The 27,129-nt window shown below is 43.6% G+C and overlaps 1 protein-coding gene across 2 annotated transcripts in view; it reads left to right on the top strand.

The window, feature by feature from the left end:
- DHX33 (DEAH-box helicase 33) overlaps positions 1-27,129 on the top strand; it is a 200,802-nt gene that overhangs the window by 43,378 nt on the left and 130,295 nt on the right. Inside the window, exons 2-5 of one of the 2 annotated variants that reach the window (XM_069226675.1) lie at positions 1,138-1,298; positions 11,141-11,368; positions 20,083-20,253; positions 25,223-25,408. In XM_069226675.1, coding sequence (XP_069082776.1) covers positions 1,138-1,298; positions 11,141-11,368; positions 20,083-20,253; positions 25,223-25,408 — 746 coding nt within the window. The remainder of the gene's footprint in view (positions 1-1,137; positions 1,299-11,140; positions 11,369-20,082; positions 20,254-25,222; positions 25,409-27,129) is intronic. The other variant, XM_069226676.1, reaches the window with a different exon arrangement.

The following is a 27,129-nucleotide window of genomic DNA, read 5'->3' as shown; positions in this document are numbered from 1 at the left end:
TGGAATGAGCATCTCGACCAGATCTGTGAAGTGTCTCAGTGTGTCTAGTTCTGGAGCATGGCCTTAATAAGCTTCTTGTTTGGGGGCGACTTGTCCCTTGCATTATTAAAACACCTTGGCGATTGTATGACTTGTAGAGGTGCTGTTATTGCGACAGAGCAAGGATATCTGATTGCTTAGGTTTAAAGCAACCATAGAGATTATTGTGAGAAAACAAGATTGTTCCTGTGGGTTCTTTGCATGCCATCTGGCATTGGCTCTTAGGGATGAAGGCACCGCTGTGATAAGTTAGACAAGAAAAGGCACGAAGGATGTCTTTGGCAGGAAATCTAAAAATCTGACTGGGAGACATGCCTTCTTTTGGGTGTAGGAGGGGTGGGGGAGGGACTATGGACATCTTAAGACCCCTCCTTTAGCTCCTCAGAAGATTTCAGACTCTTCATTTGTCTGTGAGTTACAGGGTCCAGGAAACTTTAACACTATGCTGTACCTATGAATAATGAGTGCAGACGTAAAACATTCAGAAGAAGTATCCCACTGGGCTGACAGCACCTTGATAACTGGTATATCATGTCAGTGAAAACTCACTTATTTGTAAATCTTACAGTCTGTGTTGTACAAGAATTCTTTGCCTCCCATTGCCTTTAAAGTTAACACCCTGAAACCAGTCTTGCTTTGGCTAAACTTCTTGTCAACATGTTATTGTTATAAAAACCTGAGAAAATTGCAAAAATGATTTTAAAAAATGCTCATAATTATGGATCTTGTCCCGCTAAGGCCCTATCATGGGCCTCAGGGATAGCCTCCTTCCCCCAAAAATTTGATCAAGTTGTGTAACTCGACATTGTTATGAATACACTGTATCATGTTCAGTATTACATCTACCAAGCTCTGTATGTTATACCCAATAAGAAACAGAGCACTGTGTGTGCAGAAATCAGTTATCTCTAAACCAATCAGAAACCTGCTCTGTTGCTTTGGAGAGCGCATATTTGTGACTAAACTGTCCCCAAGCTGAGGTTGTCACCTCATGGTATGTACTTTTAATGGTTCAAGATCTTGTGTTTTTGGAGTTTATGTTCCTGTTAGTTCTTCTCACAGAGTAAAACTTTTAACTGCATGTTTCTTGTTTTCTAGGGGAAACTGGATCAGGGAAGACCACACAGATCCCGCAGTATCTTTATGAATGTGGGATTGGTCGCCAAGGCATTATAGCAGTGACTCAGCCGCGTCGAGTAGCTGCCATATCACTTGCAACTAGAGTGTCCGAGGAAAAGAAAACCGAATTGGGAAAACTGGTATGACACCTGAACAGGATCACATATGCTTATCTGAATCACATTCATAGCAAGCAGTAACAATAACGTTAAACTTTGAATGTGAACTGTTTTGAAGTTTACTCCATGAGTTGGTGTTTCCCATTAATGCATAGCTTGCATTAAAAGAAGTATAACAAAGACACACACTGGGCCCTAGTAACAATACTTTGGGTGCACTGAACCAAATGTTAAATAAAAAGTATTCAAAGGAGTTTATGAAAAACAGTTTCAAGACACACAGTGGATAATGGTGCAAAATAAATGTGCTTTCTTTAGAGGTGATACACTCAAGTGACGGTCTGTTACAGCAGGTTCTCAGCAATCGCATAGGGTCTGTGATTTTTAAGTTGACAATGTTTCGATCCCAGTGAAAATGGCGGAATCCTCATGTAATGCAGTTGCTAAAGGAGGGAGTCCCTCGAGACAAGCCTCAGGAACAGGGTGGGCAAGTATGGCCTGCGGTGGAAGAACGCTGATACCCATCGGGGAGCTCTAATTAGCCCACAGCGGGAAGCATGCATGTGGTCTGTGTCTCAAGGTTGACTGCTGTATTCCTTTACTGGGCTCCTTTGACAACTCATTGTCCTAAAAAGGACTCCATGCTGCCAGTCAGTGCTGCCACTGCATCTCCATTTTTAGACCTAGATTGCATTTTATATATACCAACGGTCCCGTACCTGTGCTGTGGGGAGTGCAGAGAGTAGCTGGATTAGTCGAACCAGACAGTAACATGAAGCCAAATCGGCAAAGAAGAGTAAAGAGATATTTTTAGTCCAGTGAGTCAAAAGCCTTTTCCAGGTGCAGTACAAGGCATGCTTGTAGGAGGCTGGCCTGGTTTGTAGTGGTACCAAGGGGTACTTACACTCTGCACCAGGTCCAGTTATCCCTTATTAGTGTAGAAGAGGTGTCTAGCAGCTTAGGCTGATAGAAAATGGTAGCTTAGCAGAGCAGCTTAGGCTGAACTAGGAGACATGCAAAGCTCCCACTATACCACTGGTGTCACATGCACAATATCATAAGAAAACACAATACACAGATATACTAAAAATAAAGGTACTTTATTTTTATGACAATATGCCAAAGTATCTCAGTGAGTACCCTCAGTATGAGGATAGCAAATATACACAAGATATATGTACACAATACCAAAATATGCAGAAATAGCAATAGAAAACAGTGCAAACAATGTATAGTCACAATAGAATGCAATGGGAGCACATAGGGATAGGGGCAACACAAACCATATACTCTAGAAGTGGAATGCGAACCACGAATGGACCCCAAACCTATGTGAGCTCGTAGAGGGTCGCTGGGACTGTAAGAAAACAGTGAGGGTTAGAAAAATAGCCCACCCCAAGACCCTGAAAAGTGGGTGCAAAGTGCACCTAAGTTCCCCAGAGAGCACAGAAGTCGTGATAGGGGAATTCTGCAAGAAAGACCACCATCAGCAATGCAACAACGATGGATTTCCAGACGAGAGTACCTGTGGAACAAGGGGACCAAGTCCAAAAGTCACGATCAAGTCGGGAGTGGGCAGATGCCCAGGAAATGCCAGCTGTGGGTGCAAAGAAGCTGCCACTGGATGGTAGAAGCTGTGGATTCTGCAAGAACGAAGAGGGCTAGAAACTTCCCCTTTGGAGGATGGATGTCCCACGTCGGGAAGAAGCTTGCAGATGTGTTTTCGTGTAGAAAGACTGCAAACAAGCCTTGCTAGCTTAGGGTTTTTGGATGCTGCTGTGGCCCAGGAGGGACCAGGATGTCGCCAATTGCGTGAGGAGACAGAGGGGGCGTCCAGCAAGACAAAGAGCCCACTCAGAAGCAGGCAGCACCCGCAGAAGTGCCAGAACAGGCACTACGAAGTGGAGTGAACCGGAGCTCACCCGAAGTCATAAAGGAAGGTCCCATGACGCCGAAGGACAACTCAGGAGTTCGTGCACTGCAGGTTAGAGTGCCGGGGACCCAGGCTTGGCTGTGCACAAAGGAAATCCTGGAAGAGTGCACAGGAGCCGGAGCAGCTGCAAATCTCGCGGTTCCCAGCAATGCAGTCTAGCGTGGGTAGGCAAGGACTTACCTCCACCAAACTTGGACTGAAGAGTCACTGGACTGTGGGAGTAACTTGGACAGAGTTGCTGAGTTCAAGGGACCTCGCTCGTCGTGCTGAGAGGAGACCCAGAGGACCGGTGAAGAAGTTCTTTGGTGCCTGCGGTTGCTGAACGAGGGTAAGCCTGGGCGGTGAACTCCATGACCCAAAACATATAGCGGATGTTTCAGGAGGTGTTGTGCCCTGGCACAATTCAGTTTTGATCCGCGTGGATCAAGGAAGGCAAAAGTGGGGCAATCCTGTTTGCCAGGATCTGGCTCAGTATTTTATAGTTGGTGTTTAATATTGCCAGTGGCTGGTAGGAGCCTAAATCTGCAGTACCCTAGCCCGGTTTCAGAATGGCAACCAGTGCAACCTCCGGAAGAGGGGCAGGTAGGATCCCCTCGTCGACCTCAGTGCTATAAAGTGTTTCTAGATGCGGCGCCGAGATATCAGTAAACGTACAGTAAAATTCTAAAACAAGCCCTTCAAAGCAGGTAGTCAGTGAATGTACAGCTCTCTTAATCTCTACAGTTATGGGTGTGTTCAGGGACTGTCGCTGCTCAGGAATGATGCTCATTAGGGGGATACTATCTAGATAATGAGCTGCAACATGTGTTGTTGTGGTTCGAAGTGAGCTATAAAGGTCACAGTAGTGTTCTGAGAAAGCAGTGTGTATATGGCGGAGAAGCAAATCCAATCCAGCTCTGATGAAAGTGGTCAGCTGTCGAGTTTGGTTCTGTCGTACCAGCCAGGACAGTAGGGTGCCGGGTTGGTCCGCATCCAAGTGCATGCTTTCCATGTATGCCTTAAGATTGACACAGTGGAGCGCTCTAGCAACTCAGCGTAACAGGTATGTGTTTGTAGTAGGGCAGGATGCATGGTGCCCTTCTCTATTTGCTGCTTTTCTAGAAAAACAAGAGATTCTTCAACACTCCTAAGCTGCGCCTCCAGCTCACACCGCGCACCTTCCCTGGCACCGATGCACTGACCCCTCATAAAGACTTTAAATGCCTTCCACTCCGTCGCTCTTGAAGAGGCTGTACCCTGGTTCAGTTCAAAGTACTCCAAAAAGTGCAAAAAGAGAAGTGGAATATTGCATCATCAAGGATCTCAGGCTGCAAGTTGGGACAGGTGCAGAAGGTTGGCCCCAGTTAAGAGTCACTGGCAGTAGATTATGATCAGAGATGGTGCGACCAAAATAGTCTGCTTGTGCACTGAGACGGATGGAGCATAGCACACTATCCATGAATGTATGTACGTTATGTGGAGGGACTAGTCGGAAAAGACCTCATGAGTGGGATTGTAATGTCACCAACCATCTGTGAGGGTACAGGGTATGAGCCAGTGTACCAGGGTTTTCGCGGTGGATGTGGTTGGAGCTTGGGGAGGTGAGGAGGAATCTGTGGAGCGTGATATCCAAAGCATAATTAAAATCCCCATCCATCAAGGTGCCCATGCAAGAGGACATATATCCTCCTTGTCGATGCTTGAGACAAAGAGTTGAAATGAAGTACCCTCCCTAATCCAAATTGTTACTCCCCTTCAATAAGATGAAAATCTGGTAGTATTAACCAAAAAATGTTCAGCACTGAGAAACCCTGACTGGGTATCTATGCGCTTCACAATACTATATAACAATATTAAACATGAACACTCCATCTCCTTTGGAACCGAATAGCCTCCTGGGACATAAAATGGATTGATTGCAGCAAAGCTACATGGTTGTCTCATCGCTTTAGTTAATAATAAATGGAGAAGCAATTGTGCGCCATGCGCATGCCCCTCACATTCCATGTCAGTATGTTGCAATCCATAATGGACCTATTCTGGCCAGTGGCCGTGGGCAGCATGAGCAAGTGACATGTCAGTGTGAGAATACGATGGTCCAGCAATTCCCCCCTATTCCATGGAAGCTCGCCAGCCAAGGAACAAATATGCAAATGCTCAGCAACCAAACCTTAGCCCCAGCACACTGGTACACTCGAGAGCTTCACGAAAATAAGTGTACTACAAGAAATGGAGAAGATCAAAATTCCTGGATGACCATATTAAAAGCACTCTACTCCAAGTGCTCATCGTTCATGCTAGCTAATGCCTCTTGCTCAAGACCACCAACAGCAAGAGTAAGCCCCTTTTTGAAGGTGTCGAACACTGCTATTACCCTCTCCATAAATGCAACACCATCAACTTTTCCTCCACCAACAAACATCAAAACTATGTGAAACAGAGAACAAACGGCACTCCGTCCAAACTGATCAAACGAAGTAAAAGAGCTCCTGGTGGTGTGGGGGGTGGTAGTTCCTGTAGGATATCCTAAGATTGACACATTCTTTTGTCAAGTTTCTGTTGGTCATCGCAAATGAGGGTAATTTCAGTGGTGACAGCATCAGTTTCTGCCTCAAGTCAGGTGCATGAATGTTCAGTTGCTGCCAAGACGGAGTCCAGTTTGGTTGTATCATTTGGAGTGGGTGGAAGCTCACGCACATTCCCCATGTGTTTAGGAATGCTGGGGTGGGGACTGGCTATCCCTGCTTGCATCTTCCCTATGTTCTGTGAGGTGCAAGGGCCAGTAACTGGTAGGCGATAGCTATAATGAGTGGAATCCATGCAGGCCCACCCGCTGTAGGGTGCCCCTCCAGGCTCAGAGGGGCTCCAGCACCTTCCGCAGAATGAGCAGCTCACACCAGTTTCTCCTTTTAGAGGCCCCTGAGAGGGAATCGATAGTAGTTCATTAGGGGGCCAGTACCCCAGTCAAGCAGCACAGTGAACGGTGCAGAGTTTGCCCTGCAAGACAACTCTGCCTAGGCTGGAGGGACAGAGGGGAATAGGCTGTGTCTCAGCCTCCGGTGGACACTCCCAGCTCGCTGGCCCTGGCACAGGGTCAGCGGCACCTTACTGCTAACTTTTTTTTTGTTTTGTTTTTTGTTGGGGGTGGGGGGGTGGAGGGGAGGGCCCCAATCCACACATCCCAATTATCCCACCTCTCCCACTTACATGGTCCTCACACTGGGAGGTCTTGCATCCTGGCTCTGTAGTCCATGTCACGGAGTACTGTGACGGGTGTGGTGGCATGGTAGGCCGTGTCAGTAGCTGCAGTCATTCACGCCAAGAGAGCGGTGTACACCTACCAACAGCACAGTGTAGAGTTCATCATTTGTAAACCGTTGAGCATTAGTGCCAGATCCGCCCCTTCGATCCTCCTCCATAGAGGTGAGAGAGGTCCCAGCAATGTATGGGCTGCTAAGCCACTCAGTCTTCAACAAAGGCCCCAGCACAGCCCTCCAGGTAAGCGGGTGGACCAAGGAGCGCTTCTTAATGGGCTTGGCAGGCAGAGCAGTCTCAGCCCCCTGACTAATCTTGTTGGGAGAGTGCAGCATTGTGCCGATCTATGCGTGGACATTTCAGCACACACTCTCTTGGAGGAGGCTGGCGCCTCTGCTCGCTGCAGTAAGGCTTACACGGTCCCTGTTCCAGGCACAAACCAGTCTGGAGAAGTGTCCCAAGTGTTTGCTTCATTGGAGAAAGGTAATTGCATACAGATGGCGCGGAGAATAGATAATGGGATAGTCCTCGGGCAATGTGTTTATGCGTCCACCATCTTAGCTGGCCTATTCTGGTCCTCCAGTCTTAGCAATTCTACCACACCTTTCAAACTCCTCTCCTGCCACTTCCTTTTCAACCTCTAAAACAGTCTTCTTTCATCTAATATACACATTAAAGAAAAAAGCACTTCCTAGAAGAAATCTCAGGCCTCATCTCCTCTTTCTCTATCCGCCACACCCACTTGACACTTTCCTGAGACTCAAGCATCCCTGGCAACCTTAACACAATATGCATAAAGGATACCTTCTACGTGCATCCCAACACACTGGAAATAAAACAAATCATGAATATTCCAACCCACATCAGAGGCAACACATCTGACCTCATCTTATCAGTGTCCCCAAATATCCACTGCCAGAGACTAGACCAACCACTTTGCCATCCCCTTCACCCTTGCATATACTACACCTCCGTATCAACGATGCCCGAAAAGAGGAGACATTACCTTTCCTTCTGTCAAAGACATTCATCTTGGAAAAAAATCTAAGAACTAAACAGCCTGCCAGAAAACTTTCAGCCCGTCAGAGGTGTCAGTACTGTCACTGACATCTACAACTCCACTATGAGAACTCATGTTGAACACAGTGCTCCACTGAAAACCTGATTCACCAAACCAAAATCCCCAGTGCACTGGAACACTCAAGAGCTTCACAAAAACAAATGTACCATACAACAACAGGTAAAGAAATGGAGAAGATCAAAATTCTGGGATGACCAAACCCAAAACACTCATCTTTTATCATCACAGCTAAATCCTCTTGCTACAAGACCACCAACAGAAGCAAGTGCCTTTCTGAAGGTGTCAAACATTGCGTTGATCCTCTCTCAGAACCCACAATATATAAATGCAACACCATCAACTTCTTCTCCACCAAGAAGATTGACAAAATCAGATCCAACTTCATCACCCCTTCAACACTCCCCTTTCATCCACCGACCTCCCATTGCCTCACCACCAAATGGCCTCCATTTAATCCAGTCTTGTGAATGAATCTCTCCAATATCCTGAACACACTCAAGGCGCTCCCACCTTTGAAGATGACCCAATTCAATCATCTCCAAGGAGAGGCCCTCACACCAATTCTCCACATTGTCATTATCTTCCTAAGTCAATGAACATTACCCAGTCGCCTACCACAGAAACCATCCTCATGGCTTATCAAGGGCTTGAAAAGATTTGAGCACATCACCCACATGTTCAAAGACCTACAGGTATTCCAACTTCTAGCTTGAGTTATCTTCAAGACTGCCTGCATCTCTTATAATTCCCTCAACAGCAAGACCCATACTTCCCTGGTAAACAATGTTGCTGCGTCTGGGGGGGAAAATGGCTGATCTGGAGCTTGCATAGCAAAGGACTGGAGACAAAACATTGCAGAATGGAAAAAAACTAGAAGACAAGCCTTCTCTGTTCATGCGTCTAGGATCTGGAACTGCATCCATATACTCATAAGATCAGCACTGACTGATGCAATTCAGAAAAGAAACCGAAGACACTAGTCTTCAAATAGCACCCCCTACCTGTACACTCTACCCTTGATCTTCCTCCAGTGCTTCAAATACCAACACTTACTGAGTGTGCAAGTGATATCAGATATGTGAAGTAGGGTGCAGTGCAGATCTGGTTACAGAAATGGAGACTATTGGCCAAGTGAGTTCTTGTTGCAAATGGGGAGTTAAGATTTATTATTAACCTTGAAGGGGTAATAGCTTTCATACAAAAGGTATTTTGCCATTCTCTGATGAGACTTTCACCTTTCATTGTTCTTACCTCTCCTTTCTCTGCCCACTTAATCCTCTTGATGGACAAAAAGTTAACCTGCTTGGTGAAGGGAGCTGTAGAATGAGTGCCTCGTGCAGAGTATAGTATTCAGTGTTTTTTAGGCCCCAAAAATCTGGAGACTGTTTTGGACATGCACACAGAGGCAGATTTTGAATGCCGAAAAAAAAATCAGTATGGTGGTACAGATCTTGCAGATGCCAGAGTCACAAGACTGGAGAACGTTTAACATTAGTTGTAGACAGAAGCATTTCCAGTTATGTGCTGTTATCATTTGGTATGCAATAGGCGATGGGAGTGTTTGCTCGTGGCATGTTAGCTGTGGTAAGTAGTCGTTTTGGTCAAGACATACATACTCTCTGGTCTATTGGGTGATCAAGCTCTGTTAGGATATAACCATATCACTCACGTGCAATTTATGCAAGAGGTCCTGCACGTCCTCGGTTTCTTTTTGATCCTTTAGAATTGCCTTCCAGATGCAGATTGCATTTAATTGGCCTCCGCTTGAACACCATCCTAGGGGAACGCCTACCCGCTACTGGACAGAATCCAGAACATCACATACATAGAGTATCAATTTCACCTCAGGTTTATAACTCATTCTAGTCTTGAATTCTTGTACTAATGACCTCTTGGATCGTTCTTGTTCAAGGAGGCGGTTTTAATGGTAGCTCAGGGTACAGTGGAGCTAGTTCAAATGGAATACAGTGATGATTCAGAATAAGGTGTACCACAATCTGCTTTGTTGGTTAGTTGCACAGAATATTAGTGTGGAGATTGGCCACAGAATAAAACGTGTCACTATGTTTACCTCGAGGGGTGGGGAGTGTTATCTATAGGATCTTCACATGGCTCTTTTCATGAGCAATTGTGGAGTGCAACGAACTGAAAACTCCACATCCCTTGTTGCAATATTGATTGCTGTAGAGGGCTGTACACATTTTTGACATTTGCCACTTGCACAAGGTATTATTGTGTGGAGTTTATTTTAAAAACGTAATTTGGAGGAGGTGTCCTGCAGCAATTCCTTGCATGAGTTTTTTTTTTGTCATTACTCAAACCCTCCTCCGGTGTAGTTGTTCGTATCTTGCTAAGTTGAGAAACCGTAAGGAAAAGTTCAATGAAGGAGTAAGATATTTAACTTCAGGTTTCCTTATGACCACGTGATTTTCCTTATAATTCCACATAATCTTTTCTCTTCCGAGGATGATAGTTTTCTTGGATAGTGTTTCTTTTTGATAGTAATACCTTTGACTCCAGCCTTTTATCCAGAACGTTGTGGGGCGAGGAGAGTTGGCAGTAAAGGTAGCACTCTTATGGAGTCATTGCATCAGTTCTGCAAGTGACTTTGGTGACTCTGCGACTGAAGCAGGGTTATATGAATTGATCTACAATTTAGAATTCCTGTCTGACATTTAGGAATCCTCCCAAAGGAGCGATTAAGTATCTGTCAGAAAAAATACATCAGCCAAGGTAACTAGCCTAAGGTCATGTTTAAGAAAAAAACACTTGCTATATTTATGGTCTTGCTTCAGTTCCATTTTGGATAATATTTAGTCTAATAAACGCATTACCTCCGCAAATGAGTCCAGAATTCAAAGACTACAATAGACTGCACTGTATTTAAAATTACGATTTCTAGGTTTGGAGCCTCAGAAATATTCTTATGGTGGTTTACGGCTAATTCCTTTACTCTCATGTCACCCCCCCCCCCCCCTCCCCCCCCCAGGTCCCTATTGTTGATCGTGGTTTGGGGATTGGTAGTCCTACACATTCAGTTGACTGCTTTGCTTTCATGTTTTCTCCCAGATGTCCTTAACTATAGACTTTCTTTTTTTTCTCATTCATCCCAAACTATGAGGCATGGAAGTACTTCCAAAAGTTAACGTTTCGATTTGTGACACCACTCAAAAAATAGCAACTGAAAATCTACCTAATCTGTTCTTCCCTGTTTTATTAAAATGAAATTAAAATTATGAATTTATTGAAAACATATTTAAAATTGAACAAAATCCTGAATAAGAATAATATTGCTATCTGGTACATGGTGCTTTACATCACATCATTTTTCGTGCCCACGTATATAAATAGTCACTTTAATTAGCTTTAAACTTTATAAGTCATTGACGAATGCTGCATTGTCTTATGATTTGTTTTTTAAAGGTTGCTTTATTCACGTTACGCTTAGAAATGCCTGTACCTTACTTTCTAAAGAATGCAACAGTAATATTCAATGCAGGCTTGAATTTAAAGGGGAAATTGGGTGACGGGCAAGGAAAATATCAAATGCCTTCCGTAACATCAACAGGATAGAAATTTGAGTCGCTTCTAATTGTGAACAAATCCTCTTTGCAGGTTGGTTACACTGTTCGCTTCGAAGATGTCACCTCCGATGAGACCAGAATCAAGTTTTTAACAGATGGAATGCTGCTGCGGGAGGCAATTGGAGACCCTCAGCTACGCAAATACAGCATTGTTATTTTAGATGAGGCACATGAAAGGACCATACACACAGATGTGCTTTTCGGAGTGGTGAAAATGGCTCAAAAGAAACGGAAGGAGCTGGGGAAAGTGCCACTTAAAGCAAGTACATTCATGGGGTAGTATTAGACCTCTGAAGTACTGGGGAAGAATAAAGGGTAATTACATGTTCGATGGCATCTGTCGCTGGAGATACACATGTTGTGCATAGCCCGCCATCTGGTGTTGGGTCGGAGTGTTACAAGTTGTTTTTCTTCGAAGAAGTCTTTCGAGTCACGGGACCGAGTGACTCCTCCTCTTCGTCTCCATTGCGCATGGGCGTCGACTCCATCTTCGATTGTTTTCTTTCCGCCATTGGGTTCGGACGTGTTCCTGGTGCTCCGAGTTTTGGAACGGAAAGTTAGCTATCTATCGGAAGATTACGTCGGTACTGTTGCGTTCGGGATCGGCTTAGATTGAATCGACACTGCATCGAAGATTGAAGAGCTCCGGTGCCCTTCGGGGTAGCTTCCTATCCCCCGTCGGGGCCTGGTCGGCCCGACCGCGTGTACCACAACGCTGATGGAACGGACCCCGTTCCGTTTCTGTCCCAAATGCCACAACAAATACCCGTATACAGACCAACATTTGGTCTGTAACCTGTGCCTGTCGCCTGAGCACAGCGAAGAGACTTGCGAGGCCTGTCGTGCGTTCCGGTCCCGAAAGACACTTCGTGACCGTCGAGCCAGAAGACTTCAGATGGCGTCCACGCCGACAGCGCACCGAGAGTTCGAGGAACAAGAGGAAGAAGAAACCTTCTCGATCCACGAATCGGACTCCGAGGAATTAGACGATCCAAGAACTGTGAGTAAGACGTCGAAGAAACAAAAGAAAAGTGATAAGGCCCAGGGGACGCCACTGCCACCAGGCCATGGCTCGACCCATAAAGTCGGTGACCGACCATCGGCACCGAAAAAGGCCGATACAGTGCCGAGATCGTCCGACTCCGGTCGAGACACCGGCACGCAGCCTTCTCGGGACCGAGAAAGGGCTGCTGAAAAGGATCGACGCCGAGATAGCGGTGCCGAAACGGCTCGACGCCGAGACAGCGGCACCGAGGAAGATCGAAGCCACCCTCTCCTCCACCTGTAACTAACATTTCGCCAGCACAAACTCCATCACATTCCCCGGCTCACACCACCGTGAGCCAAGGTGACCAGGACCAAGACGCTTGGGACTTATACGACGCCCCAGTGTCGGACAACAGTCCGGAGGCGTATCCCACAAAGCCCTCACCACCAGAAGACGGCACAGCTTATTCACAAGTGGTGGCTAGAGCGGCAGAGTTCCACAACGTAAACCTCCACTCAGAACCAGTCGAGGATGACTTCTTATTCAACACCCTCTCATCCACCCACAGCTCCTACCAAAGCCTGCCTATGCTCCCAGGAATGCTTCGGCACGCAAAGGAAATCTTCAAGGAGCCGGTCAAAAGTAGGGCAATCACACCAAGGGTTGAAAAGAAATACAAAGCGCCTCCCACAAACCCTGTTTTCATCACCACACAGCTGCCACCAGATTCTGTCGTAGTAGGAGCAGCTCGCAAGAGAGCCAACTCCCACACATCTGGGGATGCACCACCCCCAGATAAAGAGAGCCGCAAGTTCAATGCAGCCGGAAAGAGAGTCGCAGTACAAGCTGCAAACCAGTGGCGCATCGCTAACTCTCAAGCACTACTTGCGCGCTATGACAGAGCCCATTGGGACGAGATGCAACACCTCATTGAGCATCTACCCAAGGAACTACAAAACAGGGCGAAACAGGTGGTTGAGGAAGGACAGAACATATCTAATAATCAGATACGCTCCTCTATGGACGCAGCAGACACAGCTGCAAGGACAATTAACACATCTGTGACTATAAGAAGGCACGCATGGCTACGAACGTCTGGTTTTAAACCAGAGATACAGCAGGCAGTGCTCAATATGCCCCTCAATGAGAAACAACTGTTCGGACCAGAGGTGGACACGGCAATTGAGAAACTGAAAAAGGACACTGACACTGCTAAAGCCATGGGCGCACTCTACTCCCCGCAGAGCAGAGGCACTTACAGCACCTTCTGCAAGACAACCTTTAGAGGGGGGTTTCGGGGTCAGGCCACACAAGCCAGCACCTCACAGGCAACACCGTCCAGCTACCAGGGACAGTACAGGGGAGGTTTTCGGGGCCAATATAGAGGGGGACAATTCCCTAGGAATAGGGGAAAATTTCAAAGCCCCAAAACCCCTACAACCAAGCAGTGACTCACATGTCACTCATCCCCTCCGCACAACACCAGTGGGGGGAAGAATAGGTCATTACTACCAAGCATGGAAAGAAATAACTACAGACACTTGGGTCTTAGCAATTATCCAACATGGTTATTGCATAGAATTTCTACAAATCCCTCCAAACATACCACCAAAAGCACAGAATTTATCGAAACAACATTCCGACCTTCTAGAAATAGAAGTCCAAGCATTATTGCAAAAAAATGCAATCGAACTAGTACCAAAGTCACAAATAAACACAGGAGTTTATTCACTCTACTTCTTAATACCGAAAAAGGACAAAACACTGTGACCAATCCTAGACCTCAGAATACTAAACACCTACATCAAATCAGATCACTTTCACATGGTCACGCTACAAGAAGTGTTACCATTGCTAAAACTACAGGACTACATGACAGCCTTAGACCTCAAAGACGCGTATTTCCATCAGTCCATCAGTCGCACAGGAAATACCTAAGGTTTGTATTCAAAGGAATACATTACCAGTTCAAAGTATTGCCGTTTGGTTTAACAACTGCACCAAGAGTCTTTACAAAATGTCTAGCAGTAGTGGCTGCACACATCAGAAGGCAGCAAATACACGTATTCCCGTATCTAGACGATTGGCTAATCAAGACCAACTCACTGACAAGGTGCTCTCACCACACAAATCAGGTCATACAAAACCTCTACAAACTTGGTTTCACCGTCAACTTTGCAAAATCACACATTCTGCCTTGCAAGGTACAACAATACCTAGGAGCCTTAATAGACACAACAAAAGGACTAGCCACTCCAAGTCCACAAAGAATTCAAAATTTCAACAATATCATACGACGCATGTACCCAACACAAAAAGTACAAGCAAAAATGATATTACAACTCCTAGGCATGATGTCCTCATGCATAGCCATTGTCCCGAACGCAAGACTGCACATGAGGCCCTTACAACAGTGCCTAGCATCACAATGGTCACAAGCACAGGGTCACCTTTTAGATCTGGTGTTGATAGACCGCCAAACATATCTCTCGCTTCTATGGTGGAACAGTATAAATTGAAACAAAGGGCGGCCTTTCCAAGACCCAGTGCCACATTACGTAATAACGACAGATGCTTCCATGACGGGGTGGGGAGCACACCTCGATCAACACAGCATACAAGGACAATGGAACGTTCATCAAACAAAACTGCATATAAATCACCTGGAACTGCTAGCTAAAGGCTTTCCAACCAATCATAACTCACAAATACATTCTTGTCAAAACAGACAACATGACAACAATGTATTATCTAAACAAACAGGGGGGGACACACTCAACGCAGTTGAACCTTCTAGCACAGAAGATATGGCGATGGGCAATTCACAACCACATTCGCCTAATAGCACAGTTTATTCCAGGGATCCAGAATCAACTTGCAGACAATCTCTCTCGAGATCACCAACAGGTCCACGAATGGGAAATTCACCCCCAAATTCTAAACACTTACTTCAGACTTTGGGGAACGCCTCAAATAGACTTGTTTGCAACAAAAGAGAACACAAAATGCCAAAACTTCGCATCCAGATACCCACACAGGCAGTCCCAGGGCAATGCCCTATGGATGAACTGGTCAGGGATATTTGCATACGCTTTTCCCCCTCTCCCTCTCCTTCCTTATCTAGTAAACAAATTGAGTCAAAACAAACTCAAACTCATATTGATAGCACCAACTTGGGCAAGGCAACCTGGTACACAACACTGCTAGACCTATCAGTAGTACCCCACATCAAATTGCCCAACAGGCCAGATCTGTTAACACAACACAACCAACAGATCAGGCATCCAGATCCAGCATCGCTGAATCTAGCAATCTGGCTCCTGAAATCCTAGAATTCGGACACTTAGAACTTACCCAAGAATGTATGGAAGTCATAAAGCAAGCCAGAAGGCCATCCACTAGGCACTGCTATGCAAGCAAATGGAAGAGGTTTGTTTGCTACTGCCATCATAATCAGATCCATCCATTACACGCATCTCCAAAGGATGTAGTGGGTTACTTGCTACACTTACAAAAATCTAACCTAGCTTTCTCTTCCATTAAAATACACCTTGCGGCAATATCTGCATACCTGCAGGTTACCTATTCAGCTTCACTATATAGGATACCAGTCATTAAGGCATTTATGGAAGGCCTTAAAAGAATTATACCACCAAGGACACCACCCGTTCCTTCATGGAACCTCAATGTTGTCCTAACAAGACTCATGGGTCCACCTTTCGAACCCATGCACTCTTGCGAAATACAGTTCCTAACCTGGAAAGTTGCATTTCTCATCGCCATCACATCTCTACGAAGAGTAAGCGAAATTCAAGCGTTTACAATACAAGAACCTTTTATCCAACTACACAAAAATAAGGTAGTCCTAAGGACTAATCCTAAATTTTTACCAAAGGTTATTTCACCGTTCCACCTAAATCAAACGGTAGAACTACCAGTGTTCTTCCCACAGCCAGATTCCGTAGCTGAGAGGGCACTACATACATTAGATGTCAAAAGAGCATTAATGTACTACATTGACAGAACAAAAAACATCAGGAAAACTAAACAACTATTTATTGCATTCCAAAAACCTCATGCAGGAAACCCAATATCAAAACAAGGTATAGCCAGATGGATAGTTAAGTGCATCCAAATCTGCTACCTTAAAGCAAAACGACAGCTGCCCATTACACCAAGGGCACACTCAACCAGAAAGAAAGGTGCTACCATGGCCTTTCTAGGAAATATTCCAATGAACGAAATATGTAAGGCAGCCACATGGTCTACGCCTCACACGTTCACCAAGCACTACTGTATAGACGTGCTATCCGCACAACAAGCCACAGTAGGTCAAGCCGTGTTAAGAACCTTATTTCAAACTACTTCCACTCCTACAGGCTGAGCCACCGCTTTTGGGGAGATAACTGCTTACTAGTCTATGCACAACATGTGTATCTCCAGCGACAGATGCCATCGAACTGAAAATGTCACTTACCCAGTGTACATCTGTTCGTGGCATCAGTCGCTGAAGATTCACATGTGCCCACCCGCCTCCCCGGGAGCCTGTAGCAGTTCGGAAGTTAGCTTAAGCTCTGTACATTTGTAAATATATTATTTAAACCTTTAATAGGTACATAGTCACTCCATTGCATGGGCACTGTTACTACAACACAACTCCTACCTCACCCTCTGCGGGGAAAACAATCGAAGATGGAGTCGACGCCCATGCGCAATGGAGACGAAGAGGAGGAGTCACTCGGTCCCGTGACTCGAAAGACTTCTTCGAAGAAAAACAACTTGTAACACTCCGACCCAACACCAGATGGCGGGCTATGCACAACATGTGAATCTTCAGCGACTGATGCCACGAACAGATGTACACTGGGTAAGTGACATTTTCATTTCCTGGGCTACCCCACAGAGGCAGTAATCCTATGTATTTGTTAGTGTGACGGCTTTTTCAGATTTGTGGAAAAGGCCCCGCCTGTGTCATCACTGTCAATTACTGGTTGAAAGGACTGTGCAGTTCCTGTAGAGCCCATTCACTAGAATAATACTGATGCAGGTAACCATATCATTTCCATACTCTTCCCATCACTCAGTGGCTCCTAGTGCACCAGCTTGTATTCCACGCAATATCTTTTTTATGTAAGAGATCTGTACACTGCTCTGAATTTCTTGGTAATGTATTGCTCTTGATCACAAACAGACCTGCCAACTCGCACAGTGCGATGTATCATACCACCTTCACGAAGTCACAGGGTGAGGAGCAGATATCATATGGTTGTAGGGAAGACGAGCTAGAACCCACTGCGTTGAGTTAGCTTTCAGCTCATCTTTATAGGCATTGATTGGCTGATGACCATTAAGGTGTGTGAACATACCCCAGTACATCGGTGGCAGCGTCAGAAACACTTCTGTTTTTGTTTTTGGAGAGGAGTTAGTGTGAGGCGAGGGCAGACTGCCTCTTCGGCACGGGGCCCTACTCCCTCAAAGGCTGTGCTCCCTCTTCAAGCTGTGAAATACTTTTTTAGTTGGCAGGTCTGCACAAAGTATCCTGTACGTAGCTATTTGTTTTTCCGTTTGCAACGTCATTTGAGTGACAATGAAAATCTGACCATCTGAGAACTTTAAACCGGTTGTTGTACTGGCTCTTTAAAAAAATGTTTGACTTTTTTTGTAGTGAAATATTGCAATCAATAACCTACATTCTCTATGACAATGTTCACTCTATAAATCTGTTGATAAATATCACCACATTAGTCTTATAGGTATCTTATTGTCTCTTTTAATTAATAACAACGAAAATTTGAAACTTCATAAAATAACAAGCACTTTGTCTTATATAAAAACCATTGTCCATAAGGCCATCTCCCAGGTATTCTAATAGCTAGAATTCATGCAACATCACAACAGGAGTTATAATCAGGATAAACTCTATTTTCGAATAATACATTACCCCAGTTGCCAATCTAATTTTGTAAGTTCGTATCAGTCATAGCAATGCCAAGTCAGTTATTTAGCTTCATTCATTTTGTCTATTTTGTCATCAGTTGAAACACCATTTTTATCTAAAGACATCTTTATTGCTTATTCACTTTCTGAATGAACAGAGCACCTGCTCCTTGCCGTCTCAAGCATGCTCGCGAGACTGGCCAGTAGGCCTTAAAACAGCTCAACCTGATAAAATCTGACTTGCATTAGCGAGCGGACGAGTAGATTTCTCGATCCCTGGACTAGGTTGGTATTTTAATGTCATTAATAATGTTATTTAGAACAAGAGTTAATAACTGTGAGATTTAAATGCAAATAAAGGTGCTGAAAAAAGTAAGAGTTTTTTTTATTAAAAAAAAAAAAAAAAACGTATGGACAAACTATATAACCTGATGATTGGACCAAACTAGATTTGACTGTGTCAAATGCAAAGTGCTTACGAGCATGGTAGGTAGTCCACTTTTAGTGAAAGGTATATGTGTATATTACAGATATGCTGATGCAGCACTGCATAATTGTGTGCAACCTTTGTGATCCTTCAGTTTCATCTTAAAAAATCGAGCTGCAGCCTTATATTAAATTGAAGAAAATCCGAATCAAATAATCCTGATCTAAAAGTTTTCAAGTTTCCATTATTTGCACAGTCGTATTTTCTCTCATTAATGTAGTGTAGTGGACACAGTTTACTTTAATCAGACAGACAATTATTTTCATGGCATAAAACACATTTGTTGTAATGAAATATTTGTTCTTCATTATTTTATTTGGCAAATTTATTTTCCTATACTTATGTATTTTTGTTTACCCAAGAATAGGTGCCTATCAGCGATGCTGTCTAGATTTGAAAAGCGGAGGATTTTTTGCTCATTTATGATCTGAATACGCAAGTAGTCACAGTAGAAAAATACAGAATATGCAAATGACTGGGAAAATTATGAAAATTAAAATAAAGTATTTGAGTTTAATAACTTTGTTCAATATGACTTCATAGTTGCTAGGGTGAATGCATAGGTCTGAACAGTGTTTTGAGCTTGTACAGTTATTCATGCCATCATGAGATCAGATTCCACTCAGTGCCAGACGCGAAACAATGGTGCGAACCCTACTACTATGGGCTCGAGCTGAAGCCAACACACTCCATTCAATGAAAGCCAAGGGCCAACTAAAAACGGGGGTAGGGTGCTGGGATAACTACACCCTCAATGTAGAGGCCAAGAATGATACTTATCCACTCTGACGGATGGGACCTGGCAACACTCAGAGTTGCTTGAAATACTGACCAGACTTTACGCTCCCTGACAAGGGACACCTATGATATGATGACTGACACCTTTACATTGTTAAGTCCCACGTGTCTTCACCCCCCCCCCCCCCCCCAAACTATCACTCATTATGTCCACAAGACTCAAATCCTCCTCAACAAACCCCATATCATACTAGTAGCTAATCAGTTCCCTTTAAGGATCATGTCCCACAGTAGTATGTAGCAAGTCTGAGATTATCATCATTCAATCCTGTAATATAATTGTTTTGAACCCCTTGTCATCTGTAGTACTTCAGATTTATCTTGCTGTGTACTTTCGGTATCTGTTTGTTTCTCCCGTTTTATTCTTTTTTTTATGTATCAACCTTCAATAAAAAGATACAAAAAAACTAGCTAGGAGTACTGCTGCTAGATGGAGAAACACCTTATTTCAGGAAAGGTGATTGAGTTAATGAACCCCTAAGAAAAGTCTTTTATATAACAGCCAGTCTAATAAATGTTGTGGTAGTGGTACATTGACAGATGTGTTTTCATTTCTGTTGGCGTGTATACTATTAAATTACCAGATGCTTAAAGCTAATCCATGCATATATATATATATATATATATATATATATATATATATATATATATATATACACACACTTTGGAGTTTGCTACTTTTAGCATGAGGGGCATGAGTGGCACGTGTGTGCCACATCTGATTACTGAAATGTAGATCTCACTGATGCTTTTGTCTTTACAGGTGATTGTAATGTCCGCCACCATGGATGTAGACCTTTTCTCACAGTATTTCAATAAAGCACCAGTACTCTACTTGGAAGGCCGGCAGCATCCCATCCAGATATTTTACACCAAACAGTCGCAGAGTGATTACCTCCAAGCAGCTGTGGTCACTCTCTTTCAGATCCATCAGGTATTTGCTGTTTCTCTAGTCCAAAGTACTAAAATACCAGAGTTATGTTATTATAAAGCACGTTGTGATTAAAAGATGTATGTAGACGTTAAAAACTGCTCTGCTTAGTCACCCACCATGTTAATGAAAATCTGTGCTTGCGGAGATTGATAATGGAATTAAATATCAACTGTTTTCTCTTGGGTATTATGGTATTTAGAAATGGTGTGTGTTGGATAGTTTGCATATTTCAGTGTGGTTCTTGAGCTGCTTCTCTGTAGCACCTACCAAGTACACTCTACCAGATGTGCATCCTTTCTTTTTGCACTGTGGCGGTTTTTAGGTCGAGCATAGCAGAGCTCAAGCGCTGCTCTTCTCAATATGTTGTAATCTATTCTGTGGGCTTTATCCACGCCCATCACTTTCCTTCGTTCCTGCGTCTGCCTTTCAAAAATCCCTTGATGTTGTTGATAAATGCTTTAGGTGTGTCCCACCTTGAGGCTGTTTTGTTACGCCTTGGAGACTGACCCTGTTACATGGATTATTTCACCATTGGCCATATACTTTACTGTGGGCGCACTCCTTTTTTAGGGTCGAGCCTGCGTGTCGCTTGCGAGACGCTATAGTAGTTAGAAAAGGGCTGGAAGCCCCGTCCATGTCACGTCAGTGTCTTTCGTTGGTTTGTGGGATTGCCTTTTAAAATCTGCTTGCTTTCATTAGTGAAAGGCATGCATACGTCATGCCTTTTCCGGTGGATATCCCTCCTCGAGCGCAGCGACCAAGTACTGAAAACATACAAGGCTCGCTGTTTTCCGTCCGGTTTGTGGACTACTTTTTCTCTTTTTTCGCAGCGCGATCTCGCTTGTTTAGCAGCGCGATCAAGCTCATTTTTTTTCCTTCTATTTAATGAGGGAGGAAAAGTCCGGTTGGAAGCTTACAACTGCCAATAGCTCTAACTCAGAGAATTGCAAGACCTGTTGCATTGTGAATGCTTGTTTCTTTTGTCTCTCCTCTTTGCTTCGCCCCCAGTGGCGGCCATGACACTTTTCAGTTTCATACAGCTGGAACTCACAGTGCGTACTTGATCAGTGGTATTGGAGAGCGTAGCTCTCTTGTCTCTTCCCTTCACAACTTCCGTCCCCTCATACTCCGCGTTGCTCTCCCTTGTGTAATTTTCCCCACATGGAACCGCTTCCCCCATGCTACTATATCATCTGCTTGTCCTGGCAACCCCTGCCTCCCCTGCGCACCATGTTGCTCTTTCCTTGTTTGCTTCTCGTCACAGTCAAACATTCTCCTGTGTTGCTCTCTTCTTCTTGTGCCCCTTAATCATGGATTCTCACAGAGTTTAATCTGTATTCTAGTGGTTTGAAAACCTCCCAGGAAGAATCCGCCTTTTATCATTACTTGATGCATATTCCATCTAGGAGCTGTCTGTATTCACATTTCAGCTGCTTCAAAAGCACTTTTATTTAAAAAAAAAAAAAAAAAAAAAAGGGCTGCAGGACGTGTACTGACACTACCATACGTTACTGACATATATCCTGAAGCAGTGGGGCGTCAGCACACATGGATTTTAGAAGGGTTGGAGCCCAGACAAGGCTATTCCACGCTGAGTGTGGGTCACTTCATATATTATTGGCTAAATGGCACCTGCATGGGAATACTTAATGGAAACCCCAGTCCAGTTCCAGCCTTGTTGACCCTCTTCAGGGAAGTGCAGATTGAGTCCTGTGGCACAGTGAGCCATGGAACCCCAGTCTGGGCGTACCTGTCATGTGTCTTCTGTTGTAGAAGGGGACTTCGCCTATTAGTTTAGTCTGGACCTTTTTCTGTTGGAGCTGAGCCATGTCTGATTTGTATATATGTGATCATAGATGAGTGGCATAGTGAGCAAAAACCAATTGACTTGATTGCGGCCACATGTAATTGCATCTGGTTAAGATGTTTCCAAGTATACCCCACATCACCTTAGTGTTTCAGTAGTATAGCATGTGGTGTGGCTCTAACATTCTGTCCCTTACCTGTCTTATGTGTGGAGCTTTGTCCCATATGCATGATTGGCAGTTTCTAATCTGTCCTATGTGGAAGCATTTGATGTCCTGCAAGAGGGGCATTTAACTTTTGTTACTGCAGACGTGTGTAGAAATAAATAAGGCTGCAATTCAGAAGAGTATGTGGTTGGAAGGATTGCTTGCAGGTACTCAAACGGTTACTGTTGAGGTCTCTCCATCAGTACATTTTTGTTTGTTTATATGTGAAGTTTACGATATAAGGACATCTAACTCAAAGGTGAATGTGAGCTGAGACATGGTGTTATTTTGTTAAATCTCTTTGGAACTGAAAGTGGTTCGAGAGGTTTCTGGATTGTGCTCGAATGGCTGATGTGGGGCTTTATATAGATGTGATAAGTAGAAGTGATACCACTCCAAATGGCCCTCTTATCAAGATTGGTATTTGCAGAGTGTGTGTTGCAAAAAAAAAAAATCAACCAGACACCATAAAGGACTCTATGTGCAATGAAGAGATGCCTGTATATGGTAAACTAGTGAATTGGCTTGATTAGCAGGAGAGATGTGGTCTCGACTTTAATGATGTTGTAGAAGTTTGATGGTGGCATATTAAAGACGCAGTAGTCTGTGTGGGACAAAAAGCTGTAATCTATATAGGACAAAGAGCCAGAGTCTGTTAGCGTAGCCAAGGTAAGAGAGAACTATGGTGATTGTGGCTTAAAACAGCTTTGCAAGGTAACTGTGGGGTAAAGGGGTTATTGTTGACCTAGTTTACACTGGATTTCAGAGAGAAACCAAAGTCCATATTTGCTCCAAGGCTCTCATCCTTGATAGTATCAATAAGAGTAAGCAAGAGACATTGAGCACTAAACAGTGAAAGGACTCCTTTTCTGCAAGTGAGAATCTCTTGATTTGAATAGAGCTGTTGTAGGTTACATACCATCAATTACTTACCCCGTTAGCAGCAAGTTTCCCGGGAGCATGACTCTAGGAATGAATAATTTCCAATGTTGTAGTTATATGAGAGTATAGAAGGATTTGATGACTGCAGGATGCCAGTTGTTGGCACTGAAGTAAAGCAGAGCAATGATGGAGACTCTGGAGGCATCAGCGACATTGATGAATGCTGTGGATCGAAACAAAGTGAAGTTTTGGATCTCTTGCTAAGATATAAGATCAGTCAATTGTATTGTGAGGTAGTCCAGTCTCTGTAGTATGATAGGGTGGTGCACTGCATCAAAGGCTGTTAGCAGATTGGCTCCTCCAGTCTGCTTATTGGTTGATCGGAGACCTTCCTGGCGATTAGAAATGTTTCTGTGTGAGTTCCAGAGCAGAACCGGGTTTGATAGTTCGATAGAGTATTTTCTTTAATGAAGACGGAGAGTTGTATAAAGATTGCTTGATCAGTTATTTTGCCTAAGAATGCACTGATTGTGACCGGCCTTCTGTTTGCCAGGTCAATGGATTCAAAGTCTGTTTCTTGAGAAGATGTAGAAATTCTTGAATTTATTGAGGGAGCCAGAGATAAGGTGTTATTGTTTATGTCTCTGACCAAATGTTCCATAGAGGTGGTGATGCCCTTGAAGATATCTGGGAGGGAGAGATGTGAAGGATAACTAGCTGTTTCACTAGTGTTTTTAAGTTTGTTCTTAGAGAATATAGTAAATCAATAAAATAGATAATGTTGTTTTATATCTGGCTTCGAAGACAGAAATGGGTGTTGAGAGTTGTCCCACGATCTTGGGTGAAAAGTAGGTATTGAGAGCTTTAGCGGTGGAATGTGATGGCTGTGAGTCACAGAAGGATTCATAATTGGTCATTCAAGGAGAGGTGCATTCATTGTTACTGTTTTGATGGTTTTGTGGGTTGTGTAGATGCCTTTGGTGATGCTTGTTGTGTGGTAGTGGGTGTGTTCTTGTTGGTAGCTTTGTAGGATCTACAGTTGAGTCGACAGTGCAATTTGTAATTTATTGTTGTAATGTTTTTGCCTATGTTTTTAAGTGTTCTGTTTCGGCTTTTGCTGCCTTCTGTTCTTTCGAGAACCAGCCAATTTTCCATCATTTTCAAGAAATGTTTAAGTTCAGTCAGTATCAAACTAGCTGTTGCGGTCACAGAGGGTGTGCAAGTTGCTGTGATCAACGTTAATGGTAGCAATAGTCAAGGAATACGTCTGTGACTGCAAAGGGGAGGGGGCTGTTAATCAGCAGTATACAGTTGTGTGAGAAGGAGAATACTTGACTAATATGTAGTTCTCATCAGTGTTTTCTGCTGCAGAGAACATGATGTTGGCTAAGTTGACTTTTGTTTATAAATCTCTTATTAATGGGGATGCAGGACACACAAGGAGGTGTTAGGCTTGGAACGTGGGCGGAGAGAAGTTAGGAGGAAGAGACAGTATCGAAAGGTAGAGGAAATGAAGGAGGTAATGGAATCTGATGGCGTGGTGCACATAGGAGGCAGAGGGTCATGGAGATAGTGATAGGGAGAGTGGGAGCGGAGTCTGGTGAAAGAGTGGATAGGAGGTTAGAGAGGGGTGGGAGAGGTGGGGTTTGTTGAAAGTGACAAGTCAGCAGCGGAAGAGGGGAAGTTATGCTGGGTGGTGTCAGTCTTCTTTGGCTGGAGTCCTGGGTCATGAGCAAAATTAGAGAGAGAATATGTGCAGTGAATGAGAGAGAAATGTAAAAGAATGCATTGCTTAGCAACAAAAAAAAAAACGGACTAAATAATTACTACCAGGCTCTTCTTTCCAGTCCTTTTCTTCTCTTCTGAAGGAAGATGATTGTTTTGGGCTAGACTGAAGAGAGTGAGGAGACAAGCAGAGGAACGTGATAAATGGAAGTAGGGAGCTTAACTTGTGCATCATTACTGTTCCAGCTTGTGTGAGACATTTTTAATGTACTGTTGCCATCCTACAAAACCGAAAGCTGATAGAGGGTTGTTCACTATCTCTGTTATTTGTTTCCTTTTTTCTTTTATAGGAAGCACCATTTTCTCAGGACATACTGGTATTTTTGACAGGACAAGAAGAGATTGAAGCCATGGCAAAAACGTGCAGGGATGTTGTGAAACATTTACCAGATGATAGTCCCCAGATGGCTGTGATGCCGCTCTATGCTTCCCTCCCACACTCGCAGCAGCTCCGGGTCTTCCAGACTGCACCCACAGTAATAAAAATATTTAATTCCTACTATTGTTTACTGCTCATATTCAGTGTTGAATTTCTGAGACACCTGGCACTATTTATTTGTCAAAACGTACTAAATGAAGAAGCAAAAGTATGACTGAACTCCTCTGCACATACATTAGCTTCATTCATATGTCTGAAAACTGAAAATGTTACTTAAGAGATCACTAGTGCACAAACTAAGCATCATGCACCATAATTTGCAGCCCTGCCTGAACAACTGAAACATCTTTTGTTCCTAGTGTAGTCCTCTCGATAACTGCACCAATGTTAGTTCATCCTGTCCTGTTCTTCAAATATCACAGTTATATATTTATCCAAGACTTACTTCACATGCTGAGAGGTTTGTGAATCCATCATCACTTTAAGAGTTCTTCACTAAGGACTGCTAGATTTGACATGTTAGTTGTTAAGGGCTGTGAGTTGTGATTACCTTACTACTTGCTGATTTGAACTTAAATGATGTGGGAGGTAAGATTGACGGGAGTGCCCAGCACTTGTCTTCCTGTGTCCAACAGCAGCATATCTGAGGGGTTGGAGGTGAGAAGAGTTAAAAATATTTTTTAGAGCTTATAAGAAGAAAAAAACAAGGATAGCTTCATTCTGTCTTACTAGGATATAGCCATTATGTATGAAAATGGATCTAGATATGTATTCTTTTGCTGTTTGAATGTAGAGATAATGGATACTTTGTGTACATAGAGGTTCCTGCTACAGCATAATAATGTATTGTAGAGAAGATATGTAAGCACTAGCAACCGATCAAGGTGGACACTGAAATCATTTGTATAATGTTGGTACCCTGGTGGAAGGAACTAGTAGCTATAACCTCAGACAATTGGGTACTTGGCAACGTAAAATAGACTCCCCCTGGAGTTCTCAAAAAAGTAAATTTTAACTCTGCTAAGAAAAAAAAAATTTTAGTACCTACATATCCGTTCAGTCTAGAGGTCTGGTGAATCGTGGGCAGTTGTGTAGAGGAAAAGGTTCTGAGGAGTAGTCTAAAGGTTGGAGGTCAATCCTTAAACAAACACATGAACGAACTGTTTCCATATGGTTTGTGATTCTGCTTCTGAAGGAAAGAAATGTTCTTTCTGTATGATATATTGAGTACCTTTGTATTGATCTTTTCTTGTACCTACGTAACAAGTTAATTCATTTGAAAGTCACAGTGCTCCCTGGAACTTTTAGAACTTCTACAGGCCTGGAAACTTCGATATTGACCTGGTTCTCACTTTGCATGTGTTTTTGGTTTTGTTTTGCAGAGAAGGAATACAATCTTTATAATTGACGTGTATCTGATTTCAGTAATTCTTATGTTTATTTAGTCCATATGTGCCAGACCTGTCTTGTAAATATATAATTTTTATTTTATTACATGCATGACTTTCTTTCTCTAACCAGCCTCGGAAAAGTTGGTGGATGTGAGGTGCAATCATCTATATATTTGCTTACTAGCCCTATGTTAAGCGCTAAACTTGTAGCCAGTTGTACCTTATTAGTAAACCACGCTTGGCATGTTAAAATGTGCATGTCCACACTAAGGTAAAAAAAAACAACAACAAAAAAAAGAACAAAACTACAGCAGCCCTTTTTCCATCTTTGCACCCAGGATCTGGAACATTATCCATGTATCCATCAGGACAGCCCCGATGCTGTTCCAGTTTAGTAAAGAGTAGAAGATTCCCCTTTTTAAAGAAC

Source organism: Pleurodeles waltl, chromosome 3_2 (genome assembly GCF_031143425.1).
Source record: "Pleurodeles waltl isolate 20211129_DDA chromosome 3_2, aPleWal1.hap1.20221129, whole genome shotgun sequence".
In the NCBI taxonomy this organism is placed as follows: domain Eukaryota; kingdom Metazoa; phylum Chordata; class Amphibia; order Caudata; family Salamandridae; genus Pleurodeles; species Pleurodeles waltl.
This window is presented reverse-complemented; position numbering and strand designations above follow the sequence as displayed.